Source organism: Paramacrobiotus metropolitanus, unplaced genomic scaffold, assembly GCF_019649055.1.
Source record: "Paramacrobiotus metropolitanus isolate TYO unplaced genomic scaffold, Prichtersi_v1.0 Parri_scaffold0000001, whole genome shotgun sequence".
NCBI lineage: Eukaryota > Metazoa > Tardigrada > Eutardigrada > Parachela > Macrobiotidae > Paramacrobiotus > Paramacrobiotus metropolitanus.
The window spans coordinates 3,407,692-3,426,604 of NW_026570221.1; the positions used below are offsets into that span (position 1 = coordinate 3,407,692).

The following is an 18,913-nucleotide window of genomic DNA, read 5'->3' on the forward strand; positions in this document are numbered from 1 at the left end:
ACGGCAGCACAGTATACGGCAAGCTCATTGTAAAAACCGTGTTGTTGGCTTACGGTTACGTACGGCACTTTCGTTACAGTACGAAAAGTCAGACATCTTTCTATATTGGCTGGTATACGGCAAGTGCAGTGCACTATGGTGCATAAGTTATGATTCATAGAGATAAGGACGGGTATGTTAGAAAACGGAGCTGTGCAGCGCGGTATCTTGAATACGTGCGGTATAGTTGTTTTGACCATTCGGAGCGCAGATAAGCTCCGGATCGTGATGACACACGTTACCCGCCGTTATCTACTGCGCATTATGCACAAAAAACCAACTGGCGTTGAAAAGATACGGGAATGTCTGAGTCTTCGCAGTACCAGTTTTCACTACGGTTACGTATACTGTTGTGCCGTACAGTATGCCGTATAAGGCAGTACAGTATGCTAAGTGGGGGCTCTATAAACTACAAAGTATTAAACACTTTATAATTTTTTTAGTTTTTATTTTGTTCGGCCTGAAAACTCTCGCGCGTAGCCAAAACTCATAGCGCGAGATGCTCTCGCGCGTAGCCATTTCGTTTAAATAGTTTAAATAATAGCTCTCACAAAAATGCGTCTACCGTTCTGTATATAACTGAGCTTCTGTTATTAGTTACTGCATCCGTTATTATCCCCTTAAAAATATCGCACATCCGAGGAAAAAATAGTTTTTATCAGCAGCAACGAAATGTTTTCTTCACGATGGTGCCGGTGTAGATCTTATGGCCAGTTTCAGGTGCTGTTGAATATCGTACAGGTGTTTAAAATTCAGTGACGCGTTTTATCGTTCATTTTGCCGTTACAGTAAAACCTGCGTACTTTGAACACCTGCGGTTCCAAATTTTTCGTTCAAAGTAGACGGCTGTTCAGTGTACAGAACAGCTGCCCCCAGGGGGCCGACCTTGGTTAAGTGCATCTGCACCCTAAAGCTGCCCCTGAGGGCGAATAGGCGCCGACTTGAGGGGGACAGCCCCGTTAGCAAGCCTGTTTTACGCTATTTTCGCGCATAACAAATCAAAAATTATGTGGTGTTAACCAGCGAATGTCTAGTAAACTCTGGTCCGTTAAGCGCTTTTTTCTGTTTTTCTTTCGAAACCAGATTCCGGCGCTTTGTTCACTTTCAAAAGATTTAAATATTTAGTATATAAATACATCTATTCCAGCTTATTTGTTCAATGTTCACTTTAGGGAGATGTTCAATATACGCGAGGTCCCCCTGTGTTATAGTCTACGAGACGCGCCGATTCCATAATGACCGTTCACTGTACACCAGTGTTTAATTTACGCGAGTGTTCAAAGTCAGAGGTTTTACTGTATTAGTAGCGTAATTGGTTTTGAGCTCATAAATTAACTTTATCAAGATCCAAAAACAAAATTCGGTTAAGAAGGCATTATCATCTAGGCGGGTGCCGGAATATAGTTAAAAGCTCAAATGGGTGCCGGGATATGAAATTTCTCGAAGTAGCGCAAGAACTAAAACTTATTTGCACAAGCTGCACAACCCTCGCTTGCGGAGATATCGGGAAGGGCAGGCGTAGTATTACGATGACATTTCTAAATAAAATCCGCTTTTGGCACCTTTCTCAACTCAGATGGTCCACACTTTTGAATGATATGAACTTGCAGCACCAGACCTTCTGCTTAATAGTATCCGTCCCATGGAGAGAAATCCTTTGTTGTGTAGTTTGAAATGGTAGGTTAAAAGGTCTGCGTAATTCTCTGAACAATATCACCATGCACGCGGATGCAGTTATCAGTTATGCAATGCGTACAGCGCTCCGCACATTTGAAACGGTCAGTCAGACTAATTATATATTTGAAAGGCTTGGTTAAACCACCAAGTATCTAGTTTACTCTTATGATAGTGCTTTGCAGCGTTCATTCAGTTTCTAATCTGCTCTGATGCACTGTTGGAGGCTTGGAGCTGGGTTATATCGCCGACAGCGAGTTGAAACGAGAGTACTTAGACCTTCGCAAAGTTGGAGGAAGAACCGACCTGATAGCTTGATAAACACTCAGTACTCTTCTTAAGCAATTATCTAGAACTGTCATTCTATGGATGCCATTCTGAGATATCCGTTCAGCGGCCTAGTGAGCGATCTCCGCACTGAAATTAACTCCGGGAATACGGTGCTTGTCCATCGTGAAAATGGCGAATGCTGGCTGGGATATTTGCAGGATATTGATGATGACCTCATGTTTATTAATTTCGATTCCGCAACGACTCCCGCCGCCTGGATTCCCTCCCGTCAGGTCCGCGCGCACAACCTTTTGAATGACACGCTGTGGCGCCAGATCGATGATGACGTGGCCGCTTCCGGCAGTTATGCAGTGCAGGTGGCGTTGCGCAATACCGAGAACGGACCGTATATTTTCCGCCCAGCCAGACTCCTTACAACAACGGCGGTAGTGAATGCATTCTACGTTAGACTGGATGGGGGATCGGTGCCGCAGTATCTAACAGTCCATCTGTGCCAGATTGCCGTCGATATCCATCCCGCCAATGACGATCCACCGTTGCTCAATAAAACTCACGGATTATACTATCGAAAATACAATGTTCCATTATCTGACGCTCGAATGATCAGCATGTTGGACGTATCGGTCATGCGCCGATGCCTCCTTGAAGCCGCAAGAGTGCATTTAGATGCACTTGGACATGAGTATCTCCTTGTCCTCGATCATCAAAGGATGCGTCATCCTTGTAACGAAGCCGTCGCATTCCGATTCTTTGTAGCTGTCAGGGGAAATAATCTCACTTTCATCTGCGCTCAAATTCCTGCTGAAACACCGTACGTTCGTGCGGAATGGAGCGAAAGTGCCTTGGTTGAAGCCATAGCCAGCTGCGCCCAATCTCTCCCGCCCATGATTCCCAGTTTTACGTCTGGTCCAAGAGAAGAGAGAAGTTTTGGTACGTATGACGGAAATACAATTGGTGGGCGTAAATGAATGGTGTGCATACGCTTGATTCTCCATTCATTTCTGCTGTATCTTTATTAGGCCTCAGCCAGTAAACGTAACAATTCTCGTGCGCAGCTTTACACTAATTAAAAGCATAAATTTTAAACATTGAAAAACATCCAAAATCGTTGGGGTAACACGTGAACTTTCGTCGTACGTTAAGTGTATCCAGATTCCAAAACAGCCGCTGCATTACCCCGGACTACCGTACTACAAGGCTGTACTTTTACCCTTTTTTAGGCTTCTTAAACTTCATGTATTTCTTATTTCTTACCACGGCACATTTTCCGGGTGTAAATTCAAAAAAATCTTATCTTTTGTAAAAAGATAGAGTACTACCGCAGTATGTTTAAAAAAATTATTCCATGTGCCATGGTCAATGGGCGTGGCCAAAACAGAATTAATTAACAATAAGTTCTACACTATGCTGTAGCATTTGGGCAATGCACCGCATAGTACGTTATTACGTTATCGAACAATTTGTGCAATGCCAGTTTAACTTAAAAACTCGTTCACAACTTTTAGTCGATGACTTCAAAATATTTATTCAAAAGTTTATTCAAAACGTTTATCTGTGGACGTCAAAAAAAAATGATCCACAATATCCACGCTGGACCACACATACTTCTAGTTATAGCGCTGTACGGCTTTGGGTGTAAGAACCTGGTGAAGTGCGCTGTGATCATTATTCACCTTTTCTAGAGATGGTGCAGTTCACACTTACTTTTTTAGTAGACAAGGATTTGCACTGCTCTTTATTTTGATTTGTTGGACGAGTACTTAAAACTGGTCTCGGACAGGTTGTTCAGTAACGTTACAACGACGGTGCGATGTCCATAAGCTACAGCATAGTGTAGACCGGGTGTAAATTCAAAAAAATCTCATCTCTTGTTAACAGATACAGCTTAGGACTAAAAAGACGCATAACCCCATACCAAGATATCCGTGCGCATGTGGCAAGTGCACTTGTACAACAACCGGATATTTTAGCTGAGTCGTACTGACTCGTACAGCGCACTGCGCCGCATCCGTTCGGAATGCTGTGGGTGGGAGTATGTGTCTTTTTAGTCCTAAGCTGTAGTATACTATCGTAGTATGTTTAAAAAAATTATTCCATCTGCCCATGGTCCATAGGCGTGGCCAAAACAGAATTTGACAATAACTTCTAAAAATGTGCCCTGGTTATGCTTTTAAGATTTCTTAGTTGTTTTCGGCTTTTGTCCGTTTCCTAGGTTTTTTTAGATTTCTTTGTGTCATCTTATTGTAGCTTGCAGTTTGTTTAGGTGCTTATAATTTCCTACTGTATGTTTCTTGTGTTTACGAATTATCGGTTCTCAAATACTGTATATAAGGCCGATAATGTGCTACGACCGAAATAAGCGGTGACCGACAAACGATTCTTGCGGTAGTCACGTACCTGTAGGCTGTAATTATTGCGCAAGCGCAGCTATGACCAATGAACCAGATGTTACTCGTGCCCAATCTAAAGAGTGCAGGTTCTGGGATTGGGAATTTGGCGTTTATGCAGTGAGGATGAGAATAACTGGTATCCTCCTCGGTTCAAAGTTATCCATGCTCGAACGTAACTAACCAAATAATACCATTATTGGACGGCAGATCCAGAAGAGGGCGGACGGATGGGTGATGTGATACTTCCGGTTATGGCCCATATTCTATACACTCTGGATTTGCACACTCAAGCAAACGCAAAAAGGTAAACAAATCGCCTGAATATTCTCAGTCTAAACCAGTCTTTGGAAGACTGATTAAAGCTATTACATTCGTAATTATTTGCTCGAAGGTGACTAGGATGCACAAATTAATGCAGTGCGGTACATTGTAACAATCTAATGCTATAACTATCTTGCAGTGCGGTACATTATAAGTAGGTAGCCCATTCTTTTTTAAGGGTTTCCACGCTATGGTGGCAGCTTTTATCTGAGCGTGCTGCACACCGACGCGTGATCATCAAAGTTTCTCTATTTGGACTCCGGATAGAAGAGCTTCCGCCGTTTCGCAGACTTCAGCCACCTTATTTCAACAAGATTTACAGGTTCGGCTGGTGCTTAGATAAGGCAGTTACCGCGCAGACTGAAGTGCTTACCCTAATCGATGTTGCCGGCTTCACTGATTGGACCTTAGTTGCCAAAATTCTGGCTCCTTTACTCACCGCCAAACAAATTCGGCTAAATTATTTTGTCATAAATAATGGTTGGACATGGGAACTGTTTCGGCATGAATGGGACTTTTACGACGGTTGGCTGACAAAATTTACTAATCCCGCTAGTGGATGTAGATGTGCTGATTTTTGCAAGCTGATCACCGTTTGTCGGCGGCTGGTTCTTCGTCAGTACACAGTGGAGAACATTGTCAGAAATATGTGGCACTTTTTTCCCCACGCTGATTTTCCAAACAGTGGGCTCCTTACATCAGTCAGCCACCAAATAGTTTCGATCACCATCCCGTACTTAATGCTGAATTCCACTGAAAATGCAGCCGATATTCTCAGGGCGCTTTCGCTAGCTGCGGAAATGAACTGCCCTCCGTTGGCCACCGCGGTATACGAGCGCGTGCAGTCCATTCATCAATACTGGATGGCCAATCTGGAATATCCCAATAATTGGCAGAAAATCCGGCAATTCCTTCAGCTGTGAGCGTAACCCGGGTATTGTTTGCTAGTATCCTTCCCGTAACGAACTGTTTTGTAGGTATTCTGGGTTCTGGCCAGACGGAAGTGCGCACAACTGGACGGATGCCGATTTGAGGCTGCTGGACGTGACTTGTCTGACGAAGCTGGCTGTGACCGCACTCAATTCCTTTTTTGTCGCGTTTAAGTAAACACAAGTGCAGCTCGAATTCTTGTTGATTCACCTTTTTGCCATATTCTACTACTGCATAACATTTCTAATTCGCTGTTAAAGGTCCAACTCTAATTAGTAGACAGCTTTTTCGCATAGGAGCTTTTTTGTGGCACGCCGACAACTCGCTGACGGTCATCTTGCTGATCGACAACTTGCTGACGAGTATTTGCCGACCGACGAAATGCTGAACCGACAGTTTGCTGAAACAACGAATCGCTGAACGACATTTTGCTGAACGTCAGTTCGCTGACACCGACGATTATTGTGCCTAACTCCAATGTACTATATCGATAAAACGTTGCCGCGCATGGGGGGGTGGATTTTAATAACAAAATCCCTGGTGGACGAATTTGTCCACCGGAAACGAACAAACAGCTGCACTGCAACCAACAAAAGCATAGCACAAACTTCAAAAGAACGCCTGCACAGGGCAGGTACGCCTCCGCACAAATATACACAGATCCACCACAAAACAACAATAATATTGAATTTGTGAACAGCATAATCTTGGAGAACAAGCTAAATACATAGATTAATAGAAACGACAGATTCCACTTGTCCGAATTCCCACGGTCTCCACGGTATCCGCATTCCTAGGAGTGGGCGGGCGGGAAAACTGCTTGCTGCTGCTGCATGCAACTGGAAGTTGCCGGTATGCTGCGCTCTTTATATACGCGCCACCGATGACCGGTGGCCGGCTGAGAGGAGGAGTGGCTATCCGTGTAGGCCAATAATAAACAGATTCTCCCTAGAGAGAATCTTACTCATTATTGTGCCTAACTCCAATGTACTATATCGATAAAACGTTGCCGCGCATGGGGGGGTGGATTTTAATAACAAAATCCCTGGTGGACGAATTTGTCCACCGGAAACGAACAAACAGCTGCACTGCAACCAACAAAAGCATAGCACAAACTTCAAAAGAACGCCTGCACAGGGCAGGTACGCCTCCAAACCCCCAATCACTCTCGCGATCCGACTGCTGCCATACATTGTGCGAATTCCTCTCGTCTGCGATTATCCAAACTGACATATTTCTCATAACAGCTGCTGCGCCAGTTGCCTTGCGCTTTAATTACCGCTGCCGATGCTCCGAATTTGGCTGCTGCTGTGGCACCACCTCGCCGGAAGGAATGCGTGGATAACTTACTGCCGTCGATTCCGGCATCTGCCAGCGTTTGCTTTAAACAACGGTTGAACACGTGAGACGTCATTGCCACCATCTGCCCGGCTGACCGGTACGATAGAAGCGGGTCATTTCCTTTCGCTTTCGTTGTCGCTAACAATACTTCCACTGCGCTTACTGGACACAGTACACTGCTGCTGCCCAATTTAGGAACAACTACATGTACTTCCGCGCCCTTGTAGCGGTTGCTTTTTAGCGCTGGCGCTGATACTTGCAGCCCCATCTCGATGCGCCGGACATTCAAAACTTTAACATGCGTACTGCTCTTTCTGAACGAACAAAACAAATTAGATGCCCGCAATAAAGAAAAGAATGCCAATAAGCAAGCGGCCCAGAAGGCCTTCCTGCGCGCTGCCTGCACTGCATGCAAATGCTTGTGGATAGTTAACAACAGGTCCGCATCTACTGCTGCTCGCTTGTTCGGCAACTCCTCGCGGAGACGCTGAACGCCTGCCAATGCTTCCTTTACTGCAAAATGCGTGAGATCTGGTGCCACCATGTTGTGCTCATGGTGAAGAGAAATTAAGCTGCTGACATAATTCTGGATCGTTGTATGCTGCAAACTGCGTGCAAGCTCTGCTATATACAAACTGACGGTATGTACCGACGCCGGTAATGCTTCCAGGTTATACGCCGCGCAGAATTTCATGTACCGGCTCCACTGCGCCTTCCTTGTTTTCTGCGATGAACTGGCTGTGGCAGACTGCCGCAAACTTTTCAGCCGTTTCTCCAGATCCATCAAGCGGGTATGCTTGTCCTGCGATTGCCGGTAACGGCGCTCCGGGAAAACTGCGAAATACAGACCTGAATTTATCCGCGTTTGTGACATCCAGTGTTAAACGGCTCAAGGCATCGGCCGCTACGTTTGTTACTCCCGGAAGATGAACTGCGGTTACGTAAAGGTCATAGCGTAATGACGCATAAAACAGAATCTTCAACCACTGCAGTGCGGAAATATTTTGGTAGTTCCGCGCGTTAAAAACGCAACCGTGGCGCTGTTGTCGGAGGCGACCACAATATGCTTGCCTGCGAGGTATGGTGCCCATACCAAAACTGCGATGCATGCTGCGATAAGCTCAAGATAATTAATATTATCTTTCAATGCGCCGTCCACTGCTGGCGACGGAAGCCAACTGCCTGCCATATGCTGCAATCTACCGGGTAGGACGTATGACGAGTCCCAGCTGCCTGCTAACCATGCGGTTTCCATGCTTGCTCCAAAGCCGCCGAATGACGCATCGGTGGCAATGGTGACCTTTTGCCTAGCTCCATAAACTGCCGGCCACTGCACCTGGCCATTAACTGCCGCTGCGAATCCGCTCCACCACTGTAATTCGTACTGCAAAGCCTTCGTAATTTTTGCCAAATGGGATGGAGCCTTAAGCTTTTGCATAACATCGATAAAATACCGGGTAAAAGTCCGTGCTCCGAGGATTGCGCGCGATGCGAACGACATGTGTCCCACAAGACACTGTAATTCGCGCTTACTAACTTTTTTACGCTGCGAAAACTGCATTGCCATTTTTGCAAGGCTGACAAGCTTTTCTTGTGGTAAAACCACTGATTGCGTGGAAGAGTCGATTATTAGCCCCAGAAACTGAACTCTTCTTGTTGGGCTGACGACTTTCTCCCATTTTACTGCAAAGCCCAGCCGTATCAACAGAGCAATTAATGCCTGCTGCGCTGCCGCACATTGTTCGAAGGAATCCGCAATTAACAAGAAATCGTCCAAATAACATACACACTTGTAACCAAGCCGCCGCAACTTTCTCGCGATCGCACTTGAGATTCGCTGAAATATCGCAGGTGCGTTTGCCAGGCCAAAGCAAAGAAAATTATCTACATAATAGACTTCTGGGTCACTGCCAAATCCCCATTTGAAGCCCTGCAACTGCCTGTGAGAAGGCAAAACTGGCACATGTCTGTAAGCTGATTTAATATCAACTACCGCGAAGAAGCTGCCTGCACTGCTGAGTAAGATTACGTCCTCAATGGTCTCAAATCGAAAATGGTCTGGCTCAATGTAGTCATTCAATGCATTGCTGAAGGGACGAGAACAGTCCGTAATAGGACGAGGGACAGCTGACCCAGATTTGGCTACTGCGCCTATTGCTTGCACTCTGAGCGGTTTGACTTGTTGTTGCGAAATTTTGCCTGCGTTTAATTCTTCTCGGAAAAGTTTATCAAGTAGAGGTTTCGTGTCAGAATTCAATGCGCTGCGATAATTAGGACATTCGGACTGCGAAACTGCATTTATATCGGAAACAATAGGGAAACCGGCAGAGATGCCGCTTAACAGAAACACTGCATCTGAATCATGTAAAAATTCATCAAGCCACACCGAAAAACATCGCGTTAAACTGCTTCGCAATAAAAGGTCATTATCAATAACAAACTGCAAAATATTACCCCGTGTACTGGTATTATTAGTATAATTAACAGAAGAATTTTGATATTGCATATTACAGCCCACTTCCTTTAAACTGCCCACTGCACTGCTGCCGCTCTTAGCGTCCGCCGTTGTTGTTCCCGATGCGGCTGCCACCGGCGCCGTTGCCGGGGCAGTTTGGAGCGCGGTGTTGTTTTGCACCGCAGTATCCGCAATTATGGTCGTATTTGCAGTTATTGCGCTGGCAGCTGTTCCGGTTCCAGTCAAGGCATACTGCCTGGACACGAAAGGGCGCGTGGGTGTAACCGCCCGGCGACTGCGTGACTGCGTATCCGGTTGAGTTGCGAAATGCCCGCGCCGGTTGATTAAACCGGCGATATGCGTCCTGCCGTCGTGTGTCGGCATTTAAGCGATTATCTGCAATCGCAAACTGCTCATGCTTGTCTGCCAGCGAGTATTTATAAATATCTGCGAAACTGCGAAATTCATCCTCGAACAAGACAATCGCCTCATCCTCATACCGGCATCGCCTGCCAGCCAAGAACTCCATGTACTGCAGGAATTCATGCAACGTGTCTGCGTATTTGCCGGTTTTGTCCTGCGCCAACTGCACTGCTACCCGCATGTTACCAAGAAATAACTCATTACAACTCAAATCTTTTGCTTCCAAATTTTTCTTCTTTTTATTACACCCTCTCGGATAGACCAATTCATGCGCTCTAGGTAAATCTCGTGCCCTGACCGAAAGATTTTTCAGTAAATTTTTCTCGTCACCACTATCGTCAGACTCACCCGAATCGCTATGGCCGGAAGTGGTAGGCCGTGGCTTGCTGCGTCGCTTGCGGCGAGGTGACTCTTCTGGATCATCTTCTCCGTCTGCGTCCGAAAGGTCAAGGCGTCTTGCCGCGGTCTGGTATCCCAAGCGCTTGAGCACGCTTTCCTTCTGCTGCGGTGGCGCTGCTGGCGTTGCGTCGATGACGATGACCTTTGAAAAGAGTTTCTTGCGCAGGATGCACTGGTCCCGGCCATGGGTGACATACTGCTTGATGTCCGCTTCTGATTCCCACAAGGAAGATAACTCTTCCATTGACTGGAATCCCTGCTGCTGCAATGCTTGCACGGTCTGCGCTGAGAGGCCACTGTCCGCAAACGGGACATCCGGTTTGGATTGCGTGCCGGTCGGTTGGGACTGCAAGGCTTTCCCACTCATCTCCTGGGTGAATTGCTGCCGTTCTGCCATATTTTGAAGGACACGTTCCGCCAGCTCCTCCTTGGTGCCACTGAGGTCGAGGATGCCCATTTGCTGCAGCCGAGCAACAAGGCCTTCCTTGGTGAAGTGCGTCTTGAGCGATTCAATAGTTTCCGCCATAATGATAATATGAGAGAAACACTGCTGAACTAGAAAATATTCAAAACTGCTTGCTGCTGCTGCATGCAACTGGAAGTTGCCGGTATGCTGCGCTCTTTATATACGCGCCACCGATGACCGGTGGCCGGCTGAGAGGAGGAGTGGCTATCCGTGTAGGCCAATAATAAACAGATTCTCCCTAGAGAGAATCTTACTCATTAACTGACGACAATTTCTTGACTGACAGAATGTTTACCGACAGCTTGCTTACTTACTAAATTGTTGACCGACATTTTACTGACCGACGTTTTATGGAAATACCGACAACTCGCTGACCACAAATTTAGTCTGTTACTCATTAAATCCTTGTAAAACTCAATTTCGGTGATTACGATCGGATACCACAACCACTTCTCCTGCTATTAACAGCTGCCGGCTAATGCAGCATTCTGACAATTCCAGTCGTCCAAATCTCCTTTTTTCTGCTCGATACGCGTACGAGCAAATTTCATATAAAATTTAAGAAACAGAAGAAAACTATGAAACCCAAAAAGCCTCAGAAACCTAAGAAAATTAAGAAACATAAGAAACACAAGAAACCGAAGAAACCTAAAAAATCTATGAAACCTAAGAAACCTAAAAAATCTAAGAAACCTAAGAAACCCAAGAAACCTAAGAAACCTGAAAAACGTAAGAAACCTAAGAAACCTAAGAAACCTAAGAAAAATAAGAAACCTAAGAAACCAAGAAACCTAAGAAACCTAAGAAACCTAAGAAACCTAAGAAACCTAAGAAACCTAAGAAACCTAAAAAAACCTAGAAACCTATGAAACTGGTATAATTATCAAAACATTTTTAACAGTTATTAATGAATAATTAATATTGGTTGCGACAATAACATACTCGTGAACCTAATACGGCGTAATAAATGGCAAAAGGTTGTATTTCAGTTATAACTGTCATAGTATTGCTTCCTTTTTATGAAACCAACGAAGATACTAGTTTCGCGTAAATATCGCTAATGTGCGTTGAACTGGTCAGCAAATTGTCGGTCAGCAAGTTTTCGTCTTCTAAAAGTAGTCGGTCAGCGAGTTGTCGATTACCGACATTTCGCTGGCCGACAAGTAAGCTGTCGTTCAGCAAACTAGTTTCTGCAAGATGTCGGTCGGCCAGCTTGTAGAAGAGCGAGCTGTCGGTCAGCGATTTGTCGGTCAGCAAGCTGTGGTAGTCAGCAACAAGTCGGTCATCAAATTGTCGGTCAGCGAAATGAAGGTCGTAGAGTTGTCGTGCTACCCTTTTTTGTTTGACTGTATGTAGAGAGAATACTAATTTTATTGAACCATTCTTTATGTACATTAACTGGGCACTGGTATGTGTTTTTTCAATAGGACTGTCATTTAACTAATTAAACATCGATGGATAGGTACGTAATTCGTGCACAAAATTGCCAAAAGGAAAAATAATTCACTGTCTGGGAATACTTGAAATTTGAAGCAACATCAGCATGTCGTTAAATCTATTCCAGGCATCCGACCGCGTCGACGCTCACTGGCGCATTCACAAACGAGACAACTAAAGATCAAATTCTAGATCAAATTCTAGAGCCCTTAAATTTCCAGAGTATAATCATGCTAAATTAACTACTGCTACTCTAATAACTGCTAAAAGAAATGATACGGGGTGTAGTGTAATCCCACAGTCTGACAATGGGACACATAGGCTGACATTTATTCACTTGCACGTTATGGCTCATTGGGCTCTACTGGAGAAAAAACTGGAGCACACTGGATAATGGTTGTGAGGCGGAACAACCTGGGACCACATTCGTGATCGCAAGCCACCAGTAGTTGTCCGCTGCAAGAGATCAGCAGCGTAAAAGGGTGGGTCGCAGACAGCGCAAGTGGATCGTGTGATCCACTCGCTTTTGATTGCGTCGGCATGAAAGTCAACGAAGAAATGGTCGCCGTCATGTCCTGAACGTGTCCCAGCCACCATTGATGGTTGCCGAACTGCACCAGTGCCGTAGTAAACTTGGCGTGCCGCGGAATATAAGCGGTGAAAATATCGAGGCGTGGCATTCATTATGGTGTGGAGATGCAGAAGATGGCAAGTACTGCAGATAAATGCACCGGATGCACAGATAAAAAACCGGTTACAGAATGTCGAGACTGAAATCAACGCAAGATGCATTTTGTGTTAGAATAAGGACAATACTACATCTGTACAAAATTTACCTAAATAAAGCGTTAGGATAAGAGACTAATAAGACTATGTCTTTGCCACGTGTTCTGATTAGGTTAAAGGCAGAGAGGAGCGTCTGTAGGTTGTGAATACAAATAACCGAAGTAAAGATGTCCAGTTGATGTGCCGTTGTCATAATTATTAACGTCATGGCGCATACTTGCGAACAATGCAGTATTGCTCACCAGTATTGCTCACCTCCAAGCCAAGGAAAAAAACAGCCTTGCTTTGACGATTTCTTTATCAGGCTCGTTGTTCCGAAGACGTGTTGCTAAAATTTGTAGTCGTATTTTGCCCGTGTGCACAAAAGGAATTTAGTATTTCACCTACGGTACATCCGGCAACCAATGATCACGTGGCCGTCGCAAATGATCGTACAACGTTTGGAGCGCCCATCGAAGCTGATGCCGGGGAAAAAGCGTGGTGGGTGCAAATTCCATTCAGTCACGGTTATTCAGTACTACGGACCAATTATGAATTAATCGTCAGTGGGCCAGGGCAAGAATGGCTGCCAAAATTTACAACCGAATTCTTCCATTAAGTAACGGTGGTACAATGGTACTACGGAGCGTTCGATACTTTTTGAGGATTCCCCTCAGCTAATGACAACTGAAAACAAAAAAGAGTTGGTCACAAACTACTGCGGGGTTGATTGGCGCTCCCAACCGTTGAAACTTGGAGGTAAGGGAGCCCGTTTGCATACCAAAATAATAACATCAACGGCGGTTGGTTATGCGATAATTTTGCCACAAACCGGAAACCAATACATCCGCGCCTTATCGCACTGAAAACGCCATGATGACAAACGACTACATGCTTTGCATTTACAAGCCTGCGAACGTTCGGAATGGCGATACAAGCGTATTGCTATTCAAGGCGTTTGCAGGCTTGCAAGCCGACACCACACATATTTTGACGAAAGAAGAAAAATGTTCTGTAAGCATGAGCAATAAAATCCGATATTCTTGATATGGAGGACAATTTAATCGAGTAGCCGATACCGGCTAGGATATAAGTAACACAAAGTCGGCTTGATCAATATACCGATAGCTGCAGGTAAGCTAAAATGGGCGTCGCCCGCCCGCACGTATGGCCGTTCCCAGCCGAGAAGTTTCGGAAACCTGCGAAAAATACAACCAAGATAATTGCAAAGGCGTACAGGGGTACGCTTTCTGCGCTGTTTTATTCACACGAAAGGGACAACACTCGGCTCTGTATACCTCCGGCATCACAATGGGAGTACATTGTTGCGGAATTTCAGTAAACCGCATTAGGAGTAATGCAATTAATAGAAACTCCGCAACTCGTATACTTAATAAAAAACGTACGCGTATACAACTTCCGCAATATGGGTCACCGGTAGAATAGCCGAAACGAAAATTATGGTATAGTGGTTTCTACTTATGTGCAACCTCAAAATATGTGTGCACGATATCAGATAGTCGTAATTTAATTGGGCGGTAAATGGTTGATGAGAATCGAGCGTATTACACAGCACAACCAATATGACTATGCACAGAAGAAAAAAAACCCTTAATCCGACTGCGGTATCTAAAATCATGTACAGACGCAACGTCAGATTCCAACAGCAATCACAGGGATCGCTTGCCTGAGCCTTCAAAAGCCGAAAATTCTTATTAAGCCTAAACACATGTTCTCCCAAAGGTTTTTCAGAGGTACATTAAGCAGTGTACACCACATCCCATAGAACAAGAGGTGAGAATGAATATTCAAACGGATAACAGCCACACGTAGCCCCATATTCTCCAATACGTAGCCCTGCTGCCCTCTTCTCATACGAAACTAACTGCATCAGCGGTAGGTGAAACTAAAGTTTGTGCAGTGATGATCGATTCATGAAGAGTAATTAGAGAATGAAACACGTCGGGGGGCAACCTTCAAATTACAGCGCACGGCAGGCAAGGATCGTGGCAGCCAGTTTTGATCCTTAAATTCTTAATCAAGTTCGAGCGGATGACAGGCAGATGGTTAGAGGAAATGCCAAACCCATTTAGCCATTGTCAACATTGCGTCTCTGCATTCCTGACAAGAGACGGGCGCGCTGTTTGCAGAATTTATTGATTTGAATATCCCACTACTCTTGAAGCGTTTTGGCAACGAATAAATTAACGCAACATGTATTTCATATGGGCGTGTTGTTTTTTATTTCACCTGTGGTACAACGTAATTTTATAATAACTGAAAACACCGACATTTCCTTTGCGCGTTGCTCGACTATTAATGCAGGCTGAGCTGATTTGTACGTGTTTTCCAATTTTCTGACTATAATACTCACAAATAATAAGCCATATAAAATTTTTGAACGTGTATAAATTCAAATATTTTAACCAACATAAACTTAGAAAACCGAATAGCGCCTGAAAGTAGGAAATGTAAAAGTGGTATTATGTTAATTACTTCGCAGGCCACTTACGTGACTTCACTGACTTCGGAAGTGTAAATATTTTGGTTAAGCTTCTGGAACCGTTGCGAAAGGTTTAGAACAGTTTAATTTGGCTTGACTGACCGAAAGTAGCGGGCCTTCACACCTTGGAATTGTTGCAAGGGCGATTTGCAGCTGGAAGATGTACAGCTGTTGTCAGAAAATATTGCTGAAAAGCGATTTTCCCGATTGAAATCGAGCAGCAAGCTAGCAAATACTATTTTCGTAATCTTTTCAGCAAATTGTGGAAACTAGCCAAAATTTTGTATATGAGCTTTTTTTCTGATTCTTCAACAAAGCCCTGCGCACTGAAATGCCGGATGGCAGTACTCTTGTGGCCGAGCGGACACGACACCGTGCAAACTGGAGTAAAAATGTATCAATACTGATACGCGACGAAAACTTGGTTTCGCGGGTCAATAGATCTGTTCTCTGCGGAAGGAAACAATCAATAACCGCAGGTAGCATTCTGGTCTGAGTTTAAACTCTGATTCTGATTCCGCTAAATCACACCGTCACTGGCGTAAGATGTATTGCACTGTACAGATAAGAAGCCCATTATGGAATTATTGTACAAATTTAAAAAAACAGCACCTGGAAGCACAAAGTCGTAAGTCGGCAAAGCGGTTGTCCCTTACGTCTGCAGACCGGTAGGTTAAAAGAATGAGTGCGGGAGAAAAGTTATTAAGTGAGACTAAGCACTGAACAGTCTGTCAGTAACACGAAGAAAACCGGAAATCGCTTCGATAATGGCCTGCACCAGCTTACAATATGTGGAGCTGCGATCTGGTAAGTTGGTGATGTTTTTTTTGGATGCTTGTGGTACTAGGGACTGTTATCGTAATTTGGCCGATGTGCACGAAACGCTACTAAAATTATATTAACACCCAGTAAAAAATGCCAACGCTGCCGTCGCAAATGTTGAAAAACGTTTGGCGTGCATAAATAGGCTGCTGCAACAAAAGAAAAAGCGCGATGTGTTCAGATTTCACCCATGGCGGCAATACTTATCACGGTCCGACGTCGGACCGTGATAAGTATGACCGCCATAAATGGATTCCTCATCGATGCGGAACTAATCTTTATTTGCACCATAACAAGAAGTCACCAAGCCACTCCGGAGCGAATTGCAGAGATGTTCATTAATTTTCGAAAATGCCCGATCGCCACCGAAATTATTATACTAGCGGTCACAAAATTCATGCCGTTTTAATTTCGGCACAAAACGGAAACCAGTACACGCTAGCATTACCATTCATCGCTAACTGGGCCCCAGTTGACTCTCTGTGGAGGGGCACGAATTGCATGGAAAAACCCGTAAGTATATGCGCCGCATGTGCTTGTTTTCCATTCAAGGCATTTCCAGGCTTGCAACCCGCCACACCAGGCTGGCGTTTTAAAGCCACATATTGAAAATGTTTGGCAATCAAAAACAGTCAACACTAATATCCGTGAAAAGGAGGATAACTGGGATCAGATGTGCTGCGATACGGGTTACGATACAAATGACATAAATACGGCTTGATCGATATAACAGTAGCAGCAGTCAGGGATTGGTAATCCGTGCCTGAAAATATATAACGCCGGTGTAGCAAGCGTAATACGGTTGCTTCGTCGGCGTAATATATCATGAGCTGTCGTTATAAATTATAATATAGGACTGCTTGGATCTTCCTTTACATCCCCTAACATTGGTTACAGGTATGCAAACGTTATCGCGAAGGTTCAATAAAGGTAAAACCAGAAATGCGCACATCCCACGTTATTAGCCGATTCTGAGTATATTGCCAACGGATAGCAGCCAGTAAGTCTGCGGTAGCCCTGTCGCCGCTCCCTTATACGAGACTAACAGCAGCACCACGTGAAAAAAGTGGGTGCAATGCTGTTCAGTCGGGAACAGTCCTGAGAGATTCAAACACGTCAGTGGGAAAACCTGTTACCTTCGATACACAAACAGATCACATAACTGGAGTTACGCAAACTCTGTTTAGGTGCCCGAACTCAATCGCACTTACTGCAACCATACCCGGTCCACAGCAAACAAGAACGGTGACAACAAATTTTTAGTTCGTCGATTCTGATTCAATTCGAAATGATGGCGCAGAGGATGCTGGGAGGATATGCCGAACTCGATCTGACATTGTAAACATTTCGTTTTTACAACCCTAACAAAAGACTGTTGTGCTGTATGCTGAATTTATTGATCTGCATATCCAGCAAATGTTTTTTCTCCAACCGGCAATTCGAAGCGTTTTCCCGACGATATTAACGCTACGTGTCTTACTTACGTACGTGATTCGAGTATTACTCCTGGCTCTGCTAAGTTGTGCCTGTTCTGACGATAAAAATTTAAAAGGCGGAAGTCGTTCACAAAATACACAATTAATAAAGAAATCCGTCCATGTAGTGTTCCGTTTCTGCAGTTGTTATCAAGAAATTTGAAGAAAGAACTGAAATTCTTTAACCGATGGCAATCCTAAAACACTATATTTGTTTGTTTAGCGTTTGTAATTAATGTACTGTAATTCCGTCAGAAATGTATTCCCAGGCCAGAAAATAGCAAGCCGAGCCGAGTCCTAAAAGCGTGTCTTTGGATTTGTTGCCGATTTATACCACGCAATTTGTGCTGTGTCTGCTAATTATAAAAAAAGCAATTCAGTAATAGTTGAAGATGTATACGAGGAGGATTTCGGATTGGTGTTGAGTCGGTAGCGAATTTACAGCCTGCATTTAAACTGAACACCTAGTGCATCGGAGGTTGATTCAGCCGCCAACCGTGGATGGTTGCCCTAACCAGCATGCGTAACCGCCAAACCGTTTGGCGGTACGATGGCAGTAGCAGATAATAATCATAGTTTACGATTACGCAGCTGTTAGTTAGTGCAACCAACCACGGTTGGCGGCTCAATCAACCTTTAGTGAATTGAGTGTTCAGTTTACCTGTAGGAATAAATTCGCTACCGATTCAACACTATTCCTCCTCGTAATGAAATGGTTTTTTTTCGCCAACCGTATGTTACGCTGGGGTTGAATGAGCTGGTAAACTGTTACCGGTTCCATAGAGGTGTATGTTATAGCTGTAAAGGGGTGAATGGTATACAGAGAACTGCCCCTGTTTTACAGTCTACCGGATGGTTTGGTTCCCAGCCTCATGCATGCAGTAAAAGGATTAAGGAAGGTGAATGTTAAGAGGAGTTTCACTGTATTTAACTCGCAACAAATCAACGGATAATACAAATTCATAGGCTAAGCCAAACTCTATAGTACGGCGCGTCACGCCACAGTTTTATGCGTTGTATTCTTTTGCAAATGTTGCGTTAAGAATACACGAAATCGTTTGTTGGCAGGTGGCGTGCAAACAGCCCGTGCATAAATTGAGCAGTTTAATTATTTTGTCTTTTTTACTCACAGGAAAGGGCCATCCTTCGATTCCTTGTACGTGTGGCTTCACAACGGCATCA

At 44.5% G+C, this 18,913-nt stretch overlaps 1 protein-coding gene across 1 annotated transcript; it reads right to left on the bottom strand.

The window, feature by feature from the left end:
* Positions 1 to 9,538: 9,538 nt before the first annotated feature.
* Positions 9,539 to 10,789, bottom strand: LOC129581482 (uncharacterized). The gene is made up of 2 exons (XM_055472593.1): positions 10,213 to 10,789; positions 9,539 to 9,837 (listed from the first exon to the last, which is right to left on the bottom strand). The coding sequence occupies exons 1-2, from the start codon at positions 10,787 to 10,789 to the stop codon at positions 9,539 to 9,541; spliced, it is 876 nt and encodes a 291-aa protein (XP_055328568.1).
* Between the last annotated feature and the right edge of the window lie 8,124 nt (positions 10,790 to 18,913).

Excerpts from the sequence above, each read along its gene's own strand:
- LOC129581482 (XM_055472593.1), bottom strand. The coding sequence starts at position 10,789 with ATGGCGGAAACTATTGAATCGCTCAAGACGCACTTCACCAAGGAAGGC. Across the intron at positions 9,838-10,212 it reads TTCCGGCCATAGCGATTCGG|ATAATCGCTTAAATGCCGAC; the intron begins GTGAGTCTGACG and ends TTGCGATTGCAG.